General features: G+C 37.1%; 3 protein-coding genes across 5 annotated transcripts in view; 1 reads left to right on the top strand and 2 right to left on the bottom strand.

Moving 5' to 3' along the window:
• Positions 1-4071, bottom strand: part of tanc1b (tetratricopeptide repeat, ankyrin repeat and coiled-coil containing 1b) — a 116759-nt gene extending 112688 nt beyond the window's left edge. Inside the window, exon 1 of the mRNA XM_083537971.1 lies at positions 3944-4071. The gene's annotated coding sequence lies outside the window, so the exon portion shown is untranslated. The remainder of the gene's footprint in view (positions 1-3943) is intronic.
• Positions 4072-9400: 5329 nt separating this feature from the next.
• On the top strand, positions 9401-15443 carry spc25 (SPC25 component of NDC80 kinetochore complex). 2 transcript variants are annotated; one of them, XM_083538079.1, is made up of 7 exons: positions 9401-9486; positions 9887-10050; positions 12058-12123; positions 12215-12361; positions 12477-12581; positions 12721-12819; positions 15111-15443. In XM_083538079.1, the coding sequence occupies exons 2-7, from the start codon at positions 9894-9896 to the stop codon at positions 15245-15247; spliced, it is 711 nt and encodes a 236-aa protein (XP_083394205.1). In that variant the 5' UTR covers positions 9401-9486; positions 9887-9893; the 3' UTR covers positions 15248-15443. The 2 variants fall into 2 exon arrangements, with proteins under 2 accessions (XP_083394205.1, XP_083394204.1); XM_083538078.1 differs by lacking the exon at positions 9401-9486 and adding an exon at positions 9495-9654.
• A 363-nt stretch (positions 15444-15806) lies between these two features.
• nostrin (nitric oxide synthase trafficking) lies at positions 15807-22475 on the bottom strand. 2 transcript variants are annotated; one of them, XM_083538038.1, is made up of 16 exons: positions 22395-22475; positions 22175-22260; positions 21575-21658; positions 21406-21468; positions 21244-21325; positions 20950-21012; positions 20532-20630; positions 19558-19683; positions 19373-19471; positions 18694-18819; positions 18458-18566; positions 18226-18314; positions 18016-18141; positions 17690-17927; positions 17326-17409; positions 15807-16688 (listed from the first exon to the last, which is right to left on the bottom strand). In XM_083538038.1, the coding sequence occupies exons 1-16, from the start codon at positions 22458-22460 to the stop codon at positions 16552-16554; spliced, it is 1677 nt and encodes a 558-aa protein (XP_083394164.1). In that variant the 5' UTR covers positions 22461-22475; the 3' UTR covers positions 15807-16551. The 2 variants fall into 2 exon arrangements, with proteins under 2 accessions (XP_083394164.1, XP_083394165.1); XM_083538039.1 differs by having other exon boundaries at positions 21786-22444.
• Between the last annotated feature and the right edge of the window lie 997 nt (positions 22476-23472).

Genomic DNA, 23472 nt, shown 5'->3' with positions numbered 1-23472 from the left:
TACTCTGTTCAGTACTTTCATTTCGCCTCAAGTCAAGTGGCTTTTATTGTCATTTCTACTGTACACTGTGGTACACAGTAAAAACGAGACAACGTTCCTCCAGAACCCTGGTGCTACACTAAACAACATAGAACTACAACACACAACATAAAGTGCATCAAGTGCAAACTGACAACACAAGACAGTGTAGGACAATACACATAACACAAGATAGCACCGACCAGTAAACCTACTGTATACTCTGTATATACAGTACTGTGCAAAGAGGACTATAAAGACTATAACCAGGAGTATATGTAAACAAACACAATGCAGTGCAGAGGTCGAGAGGTGCAAAAAAAAACAAAACAGCATGTAAACGGTATAAGTATAATTAAGTATAAATAATAAATAAATGGTGTTGGAATGGATTGAGATGAGTAATGAGTGTGTGCTTGAGTTCAGGTTGACGAATGAGTAGGGTTTAGACAGAATGATCCAACTTTTCTGATTTGTGCTTTTTCTGAGGACACGCAGTGAAAAGCAATGAACTCGATGTGCTGAACCAAACCCTGCTATAGACAGGCAGTAGATAACCCTACATGGGAAAAGGCTGATGGGTCAAGATCTGCAAATAACACCGTGTGAATGATCAATTCGAGTGACCTTTCAAAATGAACACAAACATTCAGGTCTGGACCCTGACTGGTATCAATAACGATCTAATGCAATCCATTATAAACGTTAGGAGAATGACTTTTGGAATTTGAGCTATCAGGTCCGATCTAGAGTTTCATAAATCATCCATGATCGTCCATTACTATCCATTACAATCTAAAAAGAAATTCCTTGCCCACACACACACACAGACACAAAACCAATCGACTGAATGTTATTACACAATGCAAATAGTTTACACATCATTTGAGTCACATATCCAGACCCAACTACAGCGTTTAGGGGTGATAAATGTTGCGGCACTGCGTTCTGCATGCACCCTTACATTATCACCAAACCTCACAAAGCATGTCTTTAGAGAGCAGCACACTCACCGGTTCAAGCCACAGGCTGTGTTATTAATCGTGCTGTTCACTACAGGCCACCAGAGTCACCAAGACAACCACGGTGTCATAAAAATGTCCACCTTGTGATCTATGAGTCCATTGACAAACGTAAACCCTGTTTTATTAGTGCTGGTGAATGAGCCAAAGAACTCAGCCATTAAGTTTCATTCATATGGCCGTTTGGGCCGCTTTAGACAAAGTGGCTCTTCTTGGAATGAGTATTGGTGCACTATTTGTTTTGACCTCATTTTCATACAGGGATAGTAAAAGTATGTCAATAATCGCAAAAGTCATCTAAACAAAAAATATCAAACAGGATGAAGATATCAGCTCTAAACTCATGTCAATTAAGTAATGCAATGATCTCAAAACATTTCAAATGGTAGTACTGTCATTCTCAACGAATTATCACTCAACCATGAAGGCCGTCTTATCTGAGTTAAAAACGGACTCGTCTGCCACACAATACACATACTGTAGGGGCCGTAACTGTCAGGTCAGTGCCCCTGTTCTCTTGCTTCAAAATCAACAGTATGTGCTCAATGCCAGCACCTGTTATTTGACAACTGGCCATGGGAACCATTTAAGTTAAAGAAAATAGTTCAGACTCAATGACTCTATGGGACAAGACCACATTTTTAGTATTGAACACAAAGATTTCAATGCCCATCATTATCTAGTGTCCTCATATGTATAACGTGATGGAAATCATTTTCAAAACAAAAAAAATGTACCAGGTGCAGTAATAGTGCCACTACTAATCAAACTCAACCACACATATAACCCAAAACACCACGTTCATGTGACTAGGGATGTGTGATAAATAAGAAATAAATCTTTATATTAGCAGTGTGATGGGAGTTATTTGTAACACAGCAGGTTACAAAGCAGTTCTGACAATTACACACATTTCGTGTGTGTGTGTGTGTGTGTGTGTGTGTGTGTGTGTGTGTGTGTGTGTGTGTGTACACTGTCCTTTAATTTGATTCATTAAATCATCAATGCTATCAAAACAATTACACTACTCAGTATCTAAAAGCCTTCATATGAAGGGAAAATTAGCATACCAGAGTGTCTTTCAAAATTTTTCATCACAATAAATGTGACCTCAATTTCAAGGATGAGTCTTGCAGATATTTAAATCGGATTTTTTTCAATTCGAAAAAAAAGCCTTTTTCAGACAAGCCTTAATTAGTAAGTTGTTGATAAATGTCTTTGGGTGGGGATAACAGCATAAAAAAAATTGTCCTTTCACTTGAACCAGGGGACCCAAACCTGCTCCAGCATGACAGTGGCTCACAAAGCAAGAAAATCAAGTGCACAAAGCGAGCTCCATGAAAATATGGTTTATATGGTTGGAGAAGATCCTGAGCGGTCTCCTATAGAGCTCTGACCTCAACCCTATTGAACACCTTCTGGATGAATTGAAACGCGGACTGCACCCCAGACCTCCTCACCCTACATCAGTACCTGACTTTACAAACACTCTTGTGGCTGAATGAACACAAATGTCAACAATCACACTTCAAAATCTAGTGGAACATCTACCCAGTAAAATGAAGGTTGTTATATCAGCAAATGCGGACTACGTATACGTATGCATTTTATTTCCCAGAGAGCCTTTAGGAATGCCTTTGAGACAAGAGGAACACATATTACACTTATCCTTATGATTAGATTGGGAACTTGTCACAAGGTTGTGAAGAACAGGAAACATAACAAGCACTTCACACATGACAGTGTTGCTAAATGGGGAGCCAAAGAAATGCAAAACATGTTATCTCATAAATTCGGTTAATTCCCCCCCCAAAATAACTTGCGCAAAATAAACTGGAAAATGATCTGATTAATACAAACATTTATTTTAAGATCCAGACAGTTGTGGACAGAGAAGAAGGAAGCAGCCAAACCTCTGAAGACAAACTGTAAATCAGGTCCATTCAGTAATGAGAAGTTGCATTAAACAGTGAAGAGGAGTGCCTTAGGTCATCCAGTGCACGCACACACACACACACACACACACACACGCACACGCACACACACGCACGCGCGCACACACACACACACACACACACACACACCTAATAACTTAGATCCCTGTGGAACAGACACAATTGGCTGGTGAGTATTAAAACTACCAAAGCTCCTATAAAACCAGTCAATATGATCTCATCCTGACCACATGTAAACTACACACATCTCCACTTCATACTTATAAAGCAGGATTTTCACTTTTTCATATTAAATCCACAGTTTCTGCTTCCAGCTGGATTTGTAAAGTCCCAGGAATATCCTTTCTCTACTAGAAGAAATAAGAGCCACATGTCTTAACTAACATTTACACCCTTTAATTCTTGACCAAGTTTACATTCACCTCTTAAATAAACATCTACCATGGTCACAGGAGGTCAGACCACAGCACTGAGTATCCAGGGACGCCTCTGGAATAAACCTCAGATTTTCGCAGGGGGGAAATGCATGAGATCTAAAATCTTTTCACTCCAATCTATTCTGCTTTTTAATCTTGTTTAGAAAGTGACCTTTAAGGTGTCCACTGGCGGCATACAAATGAACTTTAACCTGTCAAACTGGTTTGGCTCTCTGGCTTATAAGTTAACAGCATAAAGTTTCGCCTGAAACCTTTAAGAACTGCACATCATGACTACTTAAAAAACAAACTGTCCACCTCGAGCACACACTTCCTTCCCTGTTAGGAGACAAGTCCCGGCACATTCCTGTTGTCCCAACTAAGTTAGCAAGCTAGTTCCATTTTCACATCAGAAACTGAACTCCTGCGTTAGCAGCGCGTTTTATCCTCTAATTATCCCTGAAGTCCAATAACTCACCCAACTCGTTAATAAATACAGTCTACACGTGTATACAAAATATTTCATAAATACCTGTCGTGTGTCATGAATTATCCTTCAGAGAAAAAGTTTCTCAGGCACCGCGTTACCTCTCCGGTAGAACTCTCAAGGGCTGAGAGTCAATCCCTGTGAGTCGACTCTCCCAACTCAAGCGCTGGAGTCACAGCAAATGAGTTGGAGTCGACTCCGCAATGTGACTCAGTTATAAACTGGGGTATGAAACATAAAAAATAATGATGCATAAAATTCCCATCACTCGCGCTATTATATATATATATATATATATATATATATATATATATATATATATATATATATATATAGTGATTATTATTTGAGTTATTAAACGTTTGCTTTGATTACTGAAACATTTGTTTAAATTTACTTAAATAAAATCGTAAAAAAAAAAAACATTTCCTGAACATCCCGAGTCTATAGGAGAACCTAACAAACGAGTACTTTTTACAAGGAACAAGGAACATTTTGGTAAATGTTCCTTGTAACCTTGTAATGGTGTTTTTAAAGTTCCTAAACTAAACTAAAACTAAGATTTGTATTTGTATGGATATTGAGTAATATGTGTATTTAATGTCTATGTATTACTTTATCATTTTATTTGCCTAGTTTTTATAGGTTTTTATATTTTTAGAGCACCACCACGTCATGACAAATTACTTATACAATACATGCAACCCATGATACTTAGCAATAAAGGTGATTCTGATTATAATTTCTAGTAATTAATAAAATTAGTAGTACAAAATATACAAAAATACTCTCTTAAATGTGGTTTGCATGACAATAAAAGCCTATTAGACTTAATAGACGGTAGTTAATACGCCAAAATCCGTTTTCTCTTTTCCCTACTAACTCTTCATGGTATATTGTATTATGTAGTTAATACATTTTGGAGCGTCGCATTTCATTTATTTACCTGGGTTTCATTGTTTAAAATGAGAAAATGACCTGAATTAATTCAAATCTTTGAATCGATTCCTAACACATTGACTAAGTGTGAGAGTCGATTCCAACTTTTCTTTGGAATAAAACAGCCCCTTAAATCCTTCAGGGAAACGCGCGTGTGGCTCCTCCCACTCCGAGACAACTGCGTGACGTCACTGTGAAGGCCACTGCTTTTTTCAAATTAAAATGAATTCTCATTCAGCATGTGTTAATAAGAGAAGTAATGATAGATAGATAGATAGATAGATAGATAGATAGATAGATAGATAGATAGATAGATAGATAGATAGATAGATAGATAGATAGATAGATAGATAGATAGATAGATAGATAGATAGATAGATAGATAGATAGATAGATGCAAAGGCTATATTCAGTGTTTTCTCTGTGATATACAGAAAAAACGAAGTCAAGAACTGCACACTATAAAGTCTTGATTTTGTGAAAGTAACTGAGGTACTTGGCTTTGTCACCTTAAAACAAGGCATATGTACAGGGAATTTTCAGAACATGTTAATGAGGTCATGAGTGGAGGTAGTGAGTGCATGAGGCCTTTAATGTAGTTTGACCTTTGCAGTTATAGAGTGATCTCAGTGCTGAGCGCTGGGCCCCTGCAGAGGGACTATGACTGATGTGGTGTGCTTAATGACAGACTTCAATTCTGAACCAGAGGTTAACAGCAGATGTCCTGCACATGTCTGCAATAAGAAGATGTAGTAAGAACAAATCAAAGTGAAGCTGAACATGTTTTAATTGGGAGTGTGTGTGTGTATGAGTGTGTAACTGAGTGAGTCAGTGAGTGTGTGTGTGTGAGTGTGAGAGAGAGAGAGAGAGAGAGAGAGAGAGAGAGAGAGAGAGAGAGAGAGAGAGAGAAAAACGCAATGTTTATGAATACAGTGGACACAGACAACTTCCAGACTGAATGCATTAAATACAACCACATTCAAAACGATTTCTTTACAAAATGATCCAGTTTTAACTCTCTTTTAGTCCCCAGCAAACTTCCTCATTTACTGGGCGAGCACAGAGAAAGCTACATACTACACACACCTGCCACCAGGTGAGAACAGAGAACTCGTATATGCAACACACACACACACACACACACACACACACACACACACACACACACACACACACACACAAATTATGTATCTTATTTTTGTTATATCTTTGTTTTAATACAATTTTCTTATCATTTAAACTACTTTTTTATTTATACAGTTTTTACACTGAATTATGTTTTATTGTTTTAATTTTCACTTTATATATGTAGTTAGTTCTATAGCTCTGTCATGCGAATAAAGCAATCTTTGAAACTTGAATCCTGAATCTTGAGCGAGAAAAAGAACGGGCATATTAGTAATATCAACACTGCCACCATTAGGATAAAAACGTTCATTACAGCTACAATCAATTACATTTTACACACATTTTACTCACATTTTACTCACATGCTTTCAGAGTATTTTTTATGAGTTTCTCAAGCTTCGGTACAATTTATACTTTTAGTATATATCTCTTAACCAAAAACAGACACAACCGACACTTTTACAAGAATATTTTAAAGCATGAGTATCTTTACTTCCTCTCTCTCTCTCTCTCTCTCTCTCTCTCTCTCTCTCTCTCTCTCTCTCTCTCTCTATATATATATATATATATATATATATATATATATACAGTAGAAGTAAAGATACTCATGCTTTAAAATATTCTTGTAAAAGTTGAAGTACTGACTATACTTTTAAGTTAAAGTAAAGAAGTGTGGGCTCTGACTTGTACTTAAGTAAAAGGTAGCTATTACTACTATCTGTTTTAGTGTCACGCTGGTAACTGGACCTCACGTCATATTAATATTAGAGCTATCAATAGATTAAAATATTTAATTGCGATTATCACATGATTGTCACCAGTTAACTCATGATTAATCGCAAATTTCTATCTATTCTAAGTGACCTTAAATTAATACTTTTCACGTTTTTAATACTCTAATCAACATGAGCCAAATATGGATGCTTTAATCGATTGTATGCTTATTTTCAGTGAAACTGTAATCAACATAAAACATGAAAACAAATTATTCTTGTAAATGTTTTAAAGTAATTACTATGAAATTATGTAAATCATTAACTTGATATGTAAATCAGGACACCAAATGGAAACTTTGCTAGGTTTCCACACGGACGGTTAATAAGGTGATACCGCAAAAACTTTCTTTCATACAGATGAAATCAGAGAATATTTGTTTTGTGAATTAGTTTAATTAAAAAGATATTTCAAGCTTTCTATTCATAGAAAGCTTCTATTTCGAAAGATAGATAGTATGTGAGGAAAGTAATCACTGAGTTTCAGGTTGTTTTATTTATGTTAAGTTAAAGGGGTAATGATTTTGCTAAAAGGATGGAAATGGCAGTGATGAACACTTATTTTAAGAAGAAGGAGGATTATAGGGTGACGTATAAGAGTGGAGGAAGGTGCACACAGGTGGACTATGTTCTATGTAGGAGATGCAACCTGAAGAAGATTGGAGACTGTAAGGTGTTGGCAGGGGACAGTGTAGCTAGACAACATCGGATGGTGGTCTTTAGGATGGCTTTGGAGGGGAAGAAGAAGAGGAGGAGAGTGAAGACTAAAAGAAGAATAAGATGGTGGAAACTGAAGGAGGAAGACTGTAGTGCGAGGTTCAGAGAAGAGGTCAGACTAAGGAGAGTGTGTTAAGAAGATGGAGGGAGTATTTTGAGCAGCTGTTGAATGAGGAAAATAAGAAAGAGAGAAGGTTGGATGGTGTGGAGATGGTGAAGCAGGAAGTGTATAGGATTAGTAAGGAGCAAGTGAGAGCAGAGATTAAGAGGATGAAGAGTGGAAAGTCAGTTGGACCACATGACATACCGGTAGATGCATAGAGATGTTTAGGAGAGATGGCAGTGGAGTTTTTAACAAGATTGTTCAACAAGATTCTGGAAGGTGAGAGGATGCCTGAGGAATGGAAAAGGAGTGTGCTGGTACCGATCTTTAAGAATAAGGGAGATGTGCAGACCTGCATTAACTACAGGGGAATTAAGTTGATCAGTCACACCATGAAGTTATGCGAAAGAGTAGTGGCTAGGAGTAGGGAGCAGGTTGAGAAGAGCCTGGAGAGGTGGAGGTATGCGCTGGATAGAAGGGGAATGAAAGTCAGTATGAGTAAGACAGAGTACATGTGTGTGAATGAGAGGGAGGGCAGTGGAGTGGTGCAGTTGCAGGGAGAAGAGGTGAAGGTGGAGGAGTTCAGGTGTTCAGAGTCAACAGTGCAAAGTAATGGAGAGTGTGTTAGAGAAGTGGAGAAAAGAGTGCAGGCAGGGTGGAGTGGGTGAAGAAGAGTGACAGGAGTGATTTGTGAAAGAAGAGTATTTGCAAGAGTGAAAGGGAAGTTTATAGGAGTGTGGTGAGACCTGCGATGTTGTATGGATTAGAGACAGTGGCATTGAGTAAAAGACAGGAGGTGGAGCTGGAGGTAGCAGAGCTGAAGATGTTAAGGTATTTGTTGGGAGTGACGACGATGGACAGGATTAGAAATGAGAAATTATAAGAGGGACAGCGCATGTAGGACGTTTTGGAGACAAGGTGAGGGAGGTGAGATTGAGATGGTTTGGACATGTGCAGAGGAGGGGCATGGGGTATATCGGTAGGAGAATGCTAAAAATGGAGCCACCAGGGAGGAGGAAAAGAGGAAGACCAAGGAGGAGGTTTATGGATGTGGTAAGGGAAAACATGCAGGTAGTTGGGTTGAAAGAGGCAGTGGTAGAGGACAGGGGGGTATGGAGACGGATGATCTGGTGTGGCGACTTCTAATGGGAGAAGCCGAAAGAAGAAGTAGAAGAAGAAGAAGAGTATACAAATAAAAGTAGCACTTTTACAGATTTATTTTAATGTATTGTTCTCAGAGTTCAGACTAATTTAAGTTCGTTTCGGAGTTAAGAGGAAACGGACTTAAATTACTCTGAACTCTGAGAACAATCTTTGAGAAGCACATAGTGAGTATTACAGGAGTTTCAGTGTAAGATATACCGCATTCATGCACACTACTTCTATATGTCATTTTGTGCAATTCATTCTATAAATAATAAGTGCTAGACAGATATAATTAGTACACAACATACAACCAGCTCCCGTCAATAAACTAGTTTTTTTATTCCCTGTCATGGCAAAGTATCTCCTGTAGGTGGCAGCAGTGTGTCGGTTCGTTGTTTCTGCTGTATACAGCCTAGTACCAGCATCTACATACATCACTTACAGTGTATTGTAGAAAAATAAATAAAGCTTTTACAGTAATGACAATTTCTGAAGGTTATTTTATTAGATTTTGTAAAACATTAGATGTGTTATAGACAAAAAATATCAAATATCATGTATCATATGTAATTTAAATTCATTTAATGTTATATATTTTTAACTAAATCTTTGACAATAAAATAATTATTCATATAACATTTATTATTAGAACAAAAAAAAATATATATTTTACGTTTTCCAATTGTGTCTTCCTAGTACGGAACATGACGTCACTTCCTGGTTGAATTCCGGGCGCGTCTTTTTGAACTCGGAAGCGGTCATATCGACTCGCCTTTATACAGGCAGGAAATTTGACATTTTTCACATCTTTGTGATGGATTTAAAACTGTATCTACCGTGTGTGTAGTTATATAAGCTGTACTGTCATTAGTTAAAACTATTCGAGCTATAATGTGTAATCTGGGAGCTCTAGCTAATCTAGCTTTGCCGTTAGGAGTTTATTTTTGCAGGCCAGTCCCACTCTTCGCTCTGATTGGCTGGTAGTGTCACCTGCGCGTTCTGATTGGCTAAGGATTCACGCTGAAACTAAACATTCGTCGTGTTGTTCGCTTGTATGATCAACAAACCAATCCCAGCACAGGGGGCGGGGCTTGTCGGAATTTGAGTCTGAAGGAAAAGTCGATTTATGAGAGCTGAAGAAAGCTTGTAGCTGATATAGCCGTTGTATTTCTCTCCGCTCAGGGTGGAAATGGCTTCGATCAAAGATCTTGACGTCGGGGAAAAGTTCAGCAGCAAGCTGGAGGAGATCAGGATTAAACTGCTCTCCCAGGCGATGGGTGAAGTGCTGAACGAGGCTACAGTGGAGTTCTGCCAAGCGCATAAACAGTACATGAAGTCTGTCCTGGGTGAGAAAACTCTTAACATTCACACATAAACATGTACGCATACCTACAAACACCTGGTGGTGGTGTAGTCTGTCATGCTGCAGGGGCGTGTGTGCTCTGATTCCTCTTCACTACAAATCAATACAGTCTGATCACATTTCATTCTTTCCTTATCATTTCTATGATCATGTGACGAGAGTGGTCTCTCCTCAGAACAGGACAGATCCTGTCTTCATCCACAGGACACTGAATGCTATGACTTTCACAGTCAGTAGATCTTAGCCCAAGTAAATGGCTCTTGGATGTTTGGAGGGTGTTGTGAGATGATCGAGAGTGATCCTATGGTCAAAACACTAATAGAAGAAATAAGAGTTTTCAAGAAACTCTAGGGGGAAAAAAACGTTTTCTAGAGTTTTTAGTAGTTTTCTTTTAGAGACTAATAAACATTAAAGCTCCACTGGGGGCTTTTGTTGGCTTTACTAAAACACACACATGGCTTGGTGGCTTTTTTTTTTTTTTTTTTTATCAAATTAGATCAAATAAATGAAAAAAAAATTTAAAGATCATGATAAACAACTATTGTATTTTTTGTTATTTACAACTAAGCATGTATAATGACCTCTTTAAATACAATATACATAATGTTTTTCTGCATTTGGCTGCTCTCCTTAGGGGTCGCCACAGCTGATCATCTATTTCCATATCACTCCGTCTTCTTCATCCACGTCTCTTCCTTCACCACATCTATAAACCTCCTCCTTGGCGCTTCATCCATAAAATTCTTCTACCGATATACCCCATGTCCCTCCTTTGCCTCCGTCACCTTGTCTCAAAAACGTCCTACCTGTGCAGTCCTTTTAAAAACTCACTTTAAATCGTTCATTCTCGTCATTCCCAGTTTAAATCGCATCATCTTCAGCTCTGCCACCTCCAGCTTCACGTCCTGTCTTTTAGTCAGTGCAATTGTCTCTAAACAATACAAAACACAGTGGTGTTCTTGGAGCCCTAATTACTACAGAGGCATTTAAGAGGCTTCAGTAATCAGACACTGTTCCTTCTGTTTTCGAGATAAACAAAGGAACAGAAAATCCTAACTTTTAATATACTATTAAATTCTGTTCTACAGAATGTATTTGCATACAGAAAAAATAAACTCGCATTAAATGTTGTATTCAGTTAAATAGGATACGTTGTTAGCATCAGTACAAAGATGGTGAACAGGCAGCACATGGTGTGTATTACAGGGGTTTCAGAGTAAGATGTACTGCATTCATGCACACACAATTGAATCATTATATCAATTTATATATGTTTGGTTTAAAAGAGGCAGATGTAGAGGACAGAGTATTATGGTGACGGATGATCCGCTGTGGCGTCCCCTAATGGGAGCAGCCGAAAGAAGAAGAAGAAGAAGAATATCAATATATAAATGCGAAGTTCTAGACAGATGACATAGTACACGACATAGAACGCACGTCATTGTCATCTCCTGTAGGTACATACAACCATACAACCAGTCTCTCGGACATTATTCCCAGGTTTAGAGGTGATATGAGAAAATCATCTTCCATTAGCTGAAGTGCCATCAGGTTTGTGTGACACCTCAAAACCATTTAAAGCTCTAAACCAGGTGTGTCTGATCTTTTCCCTGAAAGGCCGGTATGGGTGCAGGTTTTCATTCCAAGGGCCACACCTTTGAAAATGAAGATCTAGGGTGGAAGGTGGATTCTGGTGTGGCTTAGTAGAAATGAAAACCTTCACCTACACTGGCCCTTTGTGGAAAAGATTGGACACCCCTGCCTGAAACTTTTCGAGCAGGATTTAGTAAGCAGTGCAGGATGTAATAAGCAGTAATTGTAGCTTTAATAAGTCTGGATAATGTGCTCGAACCTTCTTTTCAATGTAATAATGCAAGCTAGCTGAAGCATCCATAATGAGACACCTGGACTTTCAGCCACACTGCAACACTGGAACTGTACAAACCCTGAGGTTATAGTGACAGTTAATCACATGAATCTTATTCTACAGATACCTGTGCAAAAAAATGCCGGGAAGATGAGACCATGTTTGAGACCATACACGCTTATACAGAAGGTATGTTCTCTTTTCAGTGTTTGTGTTTTAATATGGAATCTTTTTTAAGAGAAATGAATGAAACAGAGGAAACGTCATTTTACGTTTTAAGAGCTAAAACGTCAGAAGTCCATCATGAAGGAGCGAAACGGAGAGCGGCCAGAAATCGTCGGGTCGATCGAGGACAAAGAAAGCCATAAAGAACTCCTAATAGAGAAGATTGAGAAGCTGAAGCAAGAGCAGGCCAAGAACAGAGAATGTATAAAACACAAACATCAATATCAACATAAATATCTGTAGGTTACCGTCTTTGGTCAGTGTTAATCAGTTACTCAATTAATGTTTTTTGCTTTTGTTTTCCATTTCAAATGAAGTGATTCACTCCCAAAACAAGGCCAACAAGGACCGGCTCAAGAACCTGAACAAAATTAAAGAGATCTTCCAGGAACAGCTAAGCCTCGAGATCAGAAAAATTCAGGGTGGGGTTTTTTTTTTCTTTCTTTCAGTTTCTAAATTTCTTCCTAATGGATATGAATATTTGTTTCACCTGGATGACACTCATAATTACTGACTGTATAAAGATGCTAAAATTTCCACTTTATGCATGCGTGTGTGAAGGTGAGAAGTTGCAGTTCATCTTCAGAAACATCAACCACAAGAGTCCCCAAAGTGCCTACACTTTTCTATTAAGGATAAATGAGGATGGAGTTTACCAAAGTAAGTCACTGCAGTTACATTACTAGAAATCACGAAAGCATATGCTGCATCCCAGCTGGCCTAATGTCCGTCCTAAATAGTGCATGAGATCAGAATAAATGGAGCCTAAATCATAGCATTATGAATAAATAGCTAAAAGATACCCAGATGGTCTGCTATTTAAGTGTGAATCAGTGGACATTACAAAATGTAACAGTACCTCGGTTTTTACGTCACAATTCGGTTAATGTTGGGTACGGTTACGGGAAGAAATGCTAAATATATCGGCGTTTTTTTTTTTAACAACTCAGTTTATTTATTATTATTATTTGTGATCAACAGTTTACATTTTAAAACAACTGTAAATAAAATACCTGCTTGGTTAAATAATAATATAAAATATATTAGAATTTATATAAAAAATTAAATGTAATTAATCAAATAAATGCAATACTTATTACAAATTACATTGATTTAATATAATTAAATAAATAAAAAAATTTAATTAAATAGTTTAGATTTGTTGTGGGTAATACAGATTTGTGTGTGTGTGTGTGTGTGTGTGTTTTGAATTTTACTAAAGATATGATCTTTTTAACTGTTCTACTTATTTTAGCATACTTTAACAAACATCTTTTAAAAATGCCTTCCATACGTCAATCATTCACTTCCTGGATATGCAGAATTCCCAGAATGTTCTCCTTTTAAGAGAAATTCTTGAAGCTAGACATAAAGCGCTAAAGAATCCATAGCTAACGCTAGCGTTTTCATGCATGCGCAAAACAAATCTGATTGTCGGTACGGAGTAAGTATCCACAGTGACACTGCGCTAACTCTAGATTATTTCTTTTATACCCCTGGCCTTTTTGTATGTTTTTAAGTTTAATAACAATTAAAAAAATGTGCTCAAAATGCGAGGCAGAGACTAAACAAACTTGCAGTCCACTACTTAATACGTTCCTGAGGGAATCTCGGATTGTAACTATGTTCCGCATGTAAAGAGGATTGCATTCAGTAAACTAACCGAAAGCCCTGTACCGACAAATTTCGGTGTACTCTTACGCCCCTAGTGGACACCTTCAGCTAATATTGTATATACTGTATTGTCTAAAAGATTCCACCTGCTTCATTTAGTTACTTTAAAGCTTCATTTCAGTAGCCTTGGTAGTGTGTGAAGTGGAGCTGCAGCTATTGAATATTTTAGTAATCTAATATTCTACCAATTATTCCATCGATTATTCGAGTAATCAGGTAAGAAGTGCTTTTCTTTATTACAGAGCAATACAAAATATACAAGAGAAAATAAGACAGGTTTTTGTTCTTTAAAAAAAGAACAAGTAATTTACCTTTTTAGAAAAATTCACATTTTATTGCTGAAATTGCACACAAAAATATCTGTAAAAACTAAACCCATTTAGTGCATTTAATTGCAATATTACATCAAAATGCAAATACAAATATATATTTAAAAAAAACCCATCAATATGAAAATCTACTTCAGATTACTCTTTAAAAAAAAAAATCCTGTTTCTTGCACATAAAAAAAAAATAGTTTGCAACTTTATTTCTCGTAATTTTGACTTTTTTCTTCTCTCAATTTTGACTATTTCTTTCGATTGCAACTTTATTTCTTGTAAACACCATGGTTGGTGCATCCACCGGTAACCATGTTGTCAGCCTGAAGTTTAAAGCTGTTGTATGTAATGTATGTAATCGGAATTGCCGGAAATAAAGTCGGAATCGTTATGAGAAAAAAACTTGGATTTAGGCAAACGTTTATATTTAATGAGGCAGAAACGGGTTTCCATATGAATCTTCTCCTTGCCCTTCGCTGTTTTGACCCTGTTCCTCCATTTTTTTAATTCTGCAGTGTCTTTTTTGTTACCTGTCCAGAGCGCTCCAGAGTTTAGCGGGTGGTGCGTTGGTAATAATGGTCCGTGGGGAAACAATGCACCGCGTGTAGTTAACTGGACTAAACGAAGCATCAATGATTTTTGCCTTAAATTTTTTTTTTTTGTATTCGAATTACTCATGTTACTGGAGGAATTGTTTCAGCCCTAATATTAATTCCACATGTGCAAAAAGCACAAAAACTGGTCTTTTAGGAGCCAAGAAAAGGTGAACCATTTTGGAGGCTTCCTGAAGAAATGTTATTTAAAGGATATGATGGACCACATTCTGCCCATTGATTGAGTTCATTGTATAAACTGTCATTTTGAATTAGTTTTAACTCTGAATAAAAGCCGAAGTCTGAATGCAACGCGAAACAGGATTTATTACATCGATTATTATTATTTTTTGTCTCCTTTCAGTTGTCTCATGTGATCCTCCTCTGGTGCAGATGGATCATCTGGAGCGTCGACTGCAGGAGACCAACAACCTCTCTGCCTTTCTGGCTAATGTCAGGAAAGAGTTTGTGGCACTATACACTAGTACAAAGACTGCCTGACTACATACGGATATTATTTGATAAACTCAGTCCCCGACATTTTTAACTCTTAAGATGTTTAAATGCAGTTCAACTTTTATGGAAGACTCTGTGGTAGCCAGTACGTGCTTCTTTTATTTGTATTGTACTTCAATATTCTTATTGTTCTACTTGTATATAAGTTGTTTTACCTAATAAAATGTAAAAAAAAAAAAAGTTTGAATTTGGTGAGAGTGAATTACGCAGCGCAAAACAGTTCTGATGTTTTTGTCATTCATTTTTGTAAGCATACAGCGCACAGAAAATAAACAATACATAACTGATTAAAAATGCACTAGATATAATGTCATTGTTTAGCAATCCCACCAAGATCTAGCTTAGTTTGCAAATATAAAATCAAATATTCAGTTATTCCTAAAGTATATAATCTCACAAAAACGTCGCATACGTGTAAGTGGGAACTTAAAAAATCAGTACATTTTGTCCACATTTTGTGCAATTAATGAAACCTGTACCTAAAAAGGCATTTTATTTAGTAATATTGTATTAGTGAATAATATGATGTAGTTATTATTAATAGTAGTAGTTATTTTATTTGTTTTGGACAGCAGTCAGAAAGTCAGTAAACAGTATAATGAGCTTTGAGGTTGTTCTGAAATTATTTTCATGTTTTCTTAAAATACAGATAAAAAAAACATTTGGACTTTTTAAACATTCAGCCACGATTACATCCAACAGGTTTCCCAGACCTCAGACACACACCTGCACATTCATGTAATTATCCAATCAGCCAATCATGTGGAAGTGGTGCAGTAAATAAAATCACAGATACAAGTCAATGGCTTCAGTGAACATTTACATTAAACATCCAAACAGGGGAAAGGCTGCTGCTGATCAGACAGGCTGCTGGAGTATCTGAGTTACTGTATACTTCCTTTAAGCTTGTACCAGTCTGCTCATTCAACCCTAATCAGCACGGTGTTTCCACCTACAGAACTGCTGCTCACTGATTATTTTTCACACCTTTCAGTGAAAAAATCCTAGCGACTCTCGCATGTGATAATTCCAGGAACCAGTAATTTTGGAAGCATTCAAAACAGCCTGGCACTAAACATCCACACTGCAGGCAACGAGGTCTTATTTTTACATTGTGTTATGTTTGATGTACCAAAGCTCTCGACCTGAATGTGCAATGTATCATACAGCACTATATCAAAGGAACATGAACCACAAAGACGAATAAACCATACACTTGAAACATTACTCATTGCAATATTATACCATCAAATACCCTGATTAATAATGAAACCCTCTTTTTATTTGATTTATGCATCAGAAGACTTTGCCATTTTCAAAACAGGCAGCTCTTCGACGTAATTATAAGGAAAGTGACCCCTCTTCCCGTTCAGCTCTCCATACCACCACCCGCTGTTGTCTTTCCTTAGGATGTTGAGAAGATCTCCTTAAATTTAAAATTGGGGAAAAAAATAGTATTACTACTGATTTACTAGTAATTGAATTGAATTGAATTAGTATTATTACAAATGTATTATTAACGTATATAACATACTGGTATATGCACTCCTGGGTAAAAAAAAAAAATGAAAAGATTAAGTTTGAATGGCTGCAACAACGAATCATTGGTCAGTAAATAAGAAAGAACTAGATAAACACTAGATCTCTGGCTGTAATCCTTGTTATCAAGGCTTTGATAAGCTGCCTGAAGTAACAGATCACCAAATATGTAATCTAATGTTTCCACACGGACGGTTTTATTTGCCGGATGTGTGCACCATGGCGGATTTTGGTGCTTGATTTGAGACTTGGCGCACCAGTTGTTTACAGATGTTTACTGATTAAAAATATATATATTTTTTGTATCTGAGTAAAGAAAGGACGTCGTGAATAAATGTGTGTTGCGGTAAAGGTTTTAATTTAGAATCTTTTATATAAATTTTTTAATATTTTTTATAAAAATGGTAAAAACTAAATTCTCTCTGCAAGAAGCTTATTTAGAACTTGGTCCATTTGTTTTTGCCCAGGAATCTTATACACTCAGCCTACAATGAAGCGGATGTCTTTAGTAGCTGTAGGTTTACCTTCTTTCATGTTTAACTCGTCCTTATTTTCTGAGGAGAAGTCATATAAAGCCTTACATTTACCTACACTGCAGACCTCAGCACCTGGAGGAAGGGATCACCATGTAAACATTCCATATTCAAATCTCTGACATTTTAAATAATATAAGTTTATATAATTTATTGGCAATATGGAACAAAAAATTTAGTGATGTAATGGCATAAAGGAAATATTTTTTAATAACTGCAAGAGGAAATAAAGCATCTACTTTTGGTAGAACAAATAAAAATCTATACTTCTTTAAAAGCGTATATGATCCAAATATGTAGGAAAATAGGTCATTTGAACAACAGAAGCTGTCATAAAGCAGCAGGAGATCCTTACATTTCCTCGTTTCCTCCTGAGACCTTGATGATGCTCTGTTGAACTCAAACTTGCGTTTGTACGTGTGCATTGCTGATCCACCTCTGGCATCTATAGAGGAACCAGAGTCCTGACAGTCGATGCCATTTTTTGCCGAAGCCTTAAGAACCATTGAAGTCCTCAAAGATTGACATGCTCTGAATGACGCCTTTTTGATGTGAACCGAACGAGGCAGTTTCGCTATGCTGTGCTCAACTTCCTGTTTAAAAAAAATGAAGGTAAGATAGCCTTAAATACATATTACATACTAATGCTTGTAGATGAAACACATCAAATCATCTTATTACCTTCTCTTTGAATTTTGTGACGCTGTCGTTGAAACGATGGAAAGGTTTCAGTTTCCCGTCTAAGTCCATCAACGATAGGTTCAGTTTACAGTATGTGGCCTCCAAAAGGTCCAGTTTTAGATTGGACTACAATCACAAACACAACGCCAACTGCCACAAGCTATGTTGTTTAACATGAACATCACACACAGAGCATTATTCCCATAATACCTCGTCAAGCAGCTGCTCTTTATCCTCCATGTTTTTTATACTCGTCTGTGAGATATCTTTAGTGTCTAGACCTGCCATTGTTTTCAGCCCTGAGATATATCAGTGAAATACATTGATCAAACAGATAGTACAACTTTAATATCTAATATTTGAGAACATTTGAAACAATGCTTATGTTAATGTGTTTCCCATTTAATCTTTATTTCCTAGTGAATTTTTTTTCTTCAAGTACCTTCTATGTCTTTCCTGGTTTTGAGAATGCATTCCTGTAATCGCTGAAGTTTCACCGTCAGTGCTTCTCTCCATCTTTCTTTTTCCATTACTGTCTTTCCATCTTCCTCCTGGAATGCCAATACACACAGTCCGCAATATATCACTGAATAATAGACGACACTCACAGTTCCATGATTTACTACAATATTCCGTACATGAAGTATGGATATGCATATTAGGATTGACATTTCTCACAAAGTAATCAACGATGAGGAATTCGGCCTTGTTATCGTCTGCCGCAACGCAGGTGTTTTCCACTAGAGTTTGAATGTCTTCCTCCACGTTCACTCTCCCGACAGCCTCCTCGATCTGCTCCTGACTCTAGAGATCATCACAACTTCTATGCATTACATTCACTTGGTATACAAGAAATTATAAAGGGATAATTTTTTTATTTCATTAACATTCCAATATTAGATCTGTGTTTCTAATCATGTTGCAAAACAAATAATATTTAAATATTAGTAAAACATTACACTTCAAATTCAAGGGCGTTTAATTTAATTAGATTTATTTGCGTAGTTACTTTGCATGAACTGGATTTAAGTTTCGATCATTAATGAACAAGCCAGAGGTGACAGTGACGAGGATGAAACCTGGAGAGAAACCAGATTCAAAAGGAAACCGTTCCTCTTTCGTGTGACACTGGAAAGTGAGATTATAACTCATTACACTTCTACAACCATGTACTCTAAAGTTAAACTCATAGAAAGTGTTGAAAACGATATACTATGAGCATACGGTAAATAGGGAAGAGTCCTTGGATAAGTCTTTAGGATTACATTTGCACTCCTCATTTTACTAATGGTGAAATATTACACTGTCATTATTAATCAGAAATAGGGTTTGTATTAGAGCATTTACACTGACTCACGTGGAGAAGCGTTTGGTTGTAGCTGCACAGGTGGAGGTTGTACTTATTCAAAGTGTTGCTCAGAGTCTCTATCCTTTGCTTCTCAATTTCTTGAACAATCTGCAATAAATGATTTTATGTCAGTCAAATAATCTGCACCGGCCATTGAACAGTTCTCTCGAAATAACTGATGAATAAGCAAAGACCTGATAGCAGCTTTTAAGTGTGTTCTCCCACTTCAGTCTAATCCTGCAGCTGTCCATATTCATATGGAAGTAGTCCTCGTCAACTTTCACTTGAAGCTCTGCTGATTTACTCAATCTGTTAAGCATCTGGACACAAGCAAATATATGTAATATACTCTCTGCTTAATAATCTGGTTAAACCAATGACATTTTTTTTCTAATATTTACAAACATATAAAATTAATATTAAGGAAATTGAAAAAATATATAGGGACAAATAAATATAGGGTTCTAAGGTTCTAAGAACATTGTAGACCCATGGCTGAATTTCATTTTTAGATGATAAATTGATGATGATGATACAGGTACACAATATCTACAAAAGTATTCGGACACATTACTTTTCCAGCCAGTTGTGGTTCTTCCTCAAACTGTTACCCCAAAGAGGAAGACAAACAATTGTACATGATGCCTTTGGATGTGGTAGCATTCAATTTTACCTTCACTTGGACTATGAGACTCAAACAAAGCCAGCTCTATTAGATATAGTTTATATAAGATAAGTGGAAGATCTCTAAACTCAACACCTTTGGGATGAATTGGAATGCTAAAGGCACCCCACGCATTCCTCACCGCACGTCAGTACCTGACTTTACAAACACCATTGTGGGTGAATGAGTACAAATCACAAATCACAACCACAACCACATGGCAAAATCTAGTGAGGCATCTTCCCAGAAGAGTGATGGTTTTTGTAACAGCAAATGGGGACTATAGTCAGAGGGGCATTTTCATGATTGATGTTTGTGTCTCCTATTTCAAGTGACCGCAAAATATAAATGCTACTACATCCAAAGACATCCTATACAAGTGTGAGTCTGAAACATGGTGGTAACAGTTTGCAGAAGAGCTACATATGGCTGGAAAGTTTAGGTGTCCCAATACTTGAAATGGCATTGTAAGAATTCCAGAACTACAACCAATACAAAAAATACCTTCTGTTTCTCTTTCTCTGTGCAGATGTGTTTGTTCTTTTCCACAAAGCTGAAAAGTGCTTCATGCTCTCGGGTTAAACTGTTTAACTTTTTCTTTGCCTGCAGGAAGAACCATATATTCTGCTGAAAACCTCCTAGCATCTGGCTGTCAAGAAAACATGTAAACTAATCGAAGGCTTCATAAAATTGTAGTATTGAAGATGAAAAAGCATTCTATATGCAGTAACAGCTTTTCTGCCAAACAAGGCAAGGTTTATATATAACATTATTACATTACATGTATTAGAGTGTACGTAGGCTGCTTTTATTTCAAGCGTTGCCCTACGTCCAGTGCCGTGCCCAATTGTAGGTCTCAGAGAAGCTTTTTTTTTTTTTTTTATTATAAAACAACTGAAAATATCTTTATACATTATCTTACCTTGAGCTGTTCATTCCAGTTGGTCAACACAAGTTTTCTTGATTTTTCAATGCCATTTTCCAGCTGCAAACAAATAAATAACAGACATTTCTGACACAATGCAATGCTAAATCAGGTGGCAACATTTATCTAATTAGATAATAGTCTCACATATAAAAAAAGTAATGCAAGTTTTCTGCAAAGGTAGTGTGTGTGTGTGTGTGTGTGTGTGTGTGTGTGTGTGTGTGTGTGTGTGTATGTGTGTGTGTGGGGGGGGGGGATGGGGGGCGGGGGGGTTGGGGGGAAGTCACATACTGGTCTCTTCTTCTTGGTGTGTTCATCCAGCACTTGACGAATTTCCACAACAGCATCCTGTTGAAGACTTTGCCCTAGTGTTCTGGAAAGAAAACTTAGTCTAGCATGAGATGTGTATAAACCCAGAACCTTTTTATTACATTTACTTCTGTTACATCTCACCTGTGTGCATCTGCTGTTGAGAACATCTCATTCGATACAAGAGACCAAGCATTGTAAGTTGAGCTTAGAAGAGAGCAAATTTTTTAAATCCAAAATCCAGAAATCCTCCAAATATTAGATTTTCTTGAGCATGTTAAAACAAGATTGTGATGAATAAGCGCACACTCACTTGCTAGTCATTGTTTTGGAGGCACTGATGAGCTTTCCAGCAAGTTTCTGCAGCCTTTTAGCATAGCTGATCTCGAGCTCGGATCTGTATTTATAAAAGCACACTTATCTGTCCGTGCTTAACGTGCAGCATTGAGCAAATATTTATTAGAACTACACAGTTAGTGAGTGACCCCTGAAAGCATACAGAGCAAGGTGATACTGATACGTACCTCTGTTCTGCATGTCTGCAAGCAACCTGATACAGCAACATGTCACTTAAATTGATGCAGGTTATTAAATAAATGTACAACACTAACTGTAGATCACCTCCATTATTATTATTGTAATTATTTAACACTGCAGGATGAACACTAAAGATTTTTAGATATAAACGCTCTCCTTCAAGGACACCAACTCAGGCAACGGGTAAAAGAATAACCACAGCAGTAATTAAAATTCAATCCACGACTACAGGGTGCAAGACTGTCTCTTGAGGGAGGAATTTTCATATCACTTTGTACTTTATGACCAAATTCTTCAAAAGATCAAGCTTTTATTGCAAATATAAAGGAATAAAGAAATCACCCAGGGAAGTCAGAGTACCTAAATAGACTATTACCTTTGCTGGAATACAGTTACAAGTTCTTTGCAGAAATATTCTCCATTTTTTGAGAATGTCTTGAGGTCTTGGTAGAGCAGGTTGTACTGTAACATGTGACATGACTTTAAACACAGAAAGGTTTAGATAGATAATAACATTCAAAACAATTAAAATGGATGAATATCGTTTTTTTTCCTCTATGTTGTGTTTGTAATTAAAAACAGTTAAGACCACTCACGGCACAGGTGCTCAGCGGCTCCTTCATCTTCACACTGGCTGGCTGTTCAGTTTGCACTTTGACCATTTTTCCTCAAAGCACGTGTGAGGAAATCACCTGGATGGCCTTACCCAATACACAACTACTCCACCTGAGAGGTTTCATTCATTCAGTCACATATAGCATACAGACGATAATGGTGCAACAGTCACTCCTGTTCTCAAAATGTTTGCTCTTTAAAAAAGGAGAGAAATATACTGAAAATAAATTTACAATGTACATTTAAAGTCAGATCTAATAAGTAATCAGTCAGAAGTAATTCACTCATATTGTTCAGTGCAAATTTTAAACTCTATATATATATATTGGTGGTGTAACAGTACACACACACACACACACACACACACACACACACACACACACACACACACACACATATATGTATATAATACAAAATATACTAAAATGATTGCTGTAATGTCAGGGGTGTACATTCCAGACATTCCAGCAACCATTTTAGTATATTTTGTCAAGGGACAGTACTATAGAAATGAGTAGTACTATAGAAATTAGAGTAGTCAATGTGCAGCTTGTATAGCAGTGTAGATTTACTGTCCTTTAAAAATGACTCAACATACAGCCATTATAGTCTAAATAACTGGTAACAAACGTAAGTTCACCCTAAGTGAACATGTTAAATCTGTGTCCAAAGTGACAATATTTTGTGTGAGCACCATTGTTATCTCACATTGCCTTACTCCTCCTGGACATGGAATTCACCTGAGCTGCACAGGTTGTTGGATCCTCTTTTACTCCTCCATAATGACATCACAGAGCTGCTGATGTTAGACGCATGGCGCTTCTCTACCTTTCCCTTGAGGATGCCCCACAGGTGCTCAACAGTGTTCATGTCTGGAGACATACTTGGCCACTTAATCACCTTCATCTTCCTCAGCAAGGCAGTTGTCATCTTGGCGATGTGTTTGGGATTGTTATTATGTTGGAAAACTGCTGTTCTCTGCAGTCTGACTGAAGGCAAGACACAATTTTCTTGGTTCACCTCAGTGTCACCACACATTTTGGAAACCATCTGAACCAA

This window comes from Silurus aristotelis, assembly GCF_946808225.1.
Source record: "Silurus aristotelis genome assembly, chromosome: 3".
Lineage (NCBI taxonomy): Eukaryota > Metazoa > Chordata > Actinopteri > Siluriformes > Siluridae > Silurus > Silurus aristotelis.
Note: the sequence above shows the minus strand (reverse complement) of the source record. Positions and strands in the feature narration are given on the sequence as shown.

What these genes read in the sequence shown, in the direction of transcription:
- spc25 (XM_083538078.1), top strand. Translation starts at nt 9,596, where the DNA reads ATGTGTAATCTGGGAGCTCTAGCTAATCTAGCTTTGCCGTTAGGAGTT. An exon ending in GCAGGCCAAGAACAGAGAAT is followed by an intron (nt 12,362 to 12,476) that starts GTATAAAACACA and finishes TTTCAAATGAAG; the next exon opens with TGATTCACTCCCAAAACAAG. An exon ending in TGAGGATGGAGTTTACCAAA is followed by an intron (nt 12,820 to 15,110) that starts GTAAGTCACTGC and finishes GTCTCCTTTCAG; the next exon opens with TTGTCTCATGTGATCCTCCT.
- nostrin (XM_083538038.1), bottom strand. Translation starts at nt 22,460, where the DNA reads ATGGTCAAAGTGCAAACTGAACAGCCAGCCAGTGTGAAGATGAAGGAG. An exon ending in ACACCAAGAAGAAGAGACCA is followed by an intron (nt 21,013 to 21,243) that starts GTATGTGACTTC and finishes ATTTGTTTGCAG; the next exon opens with CTGGAAAATGGCATTGAAAA. An exon ending in AACCAGGAAAGACATAGAAG is followed by an intron (nt 18,315 to 18,457) that starts GTACTTGAAGAA and finishes GATATATCTCAG; the next exon opens with GGCTGAAAACAATGGCAGGT.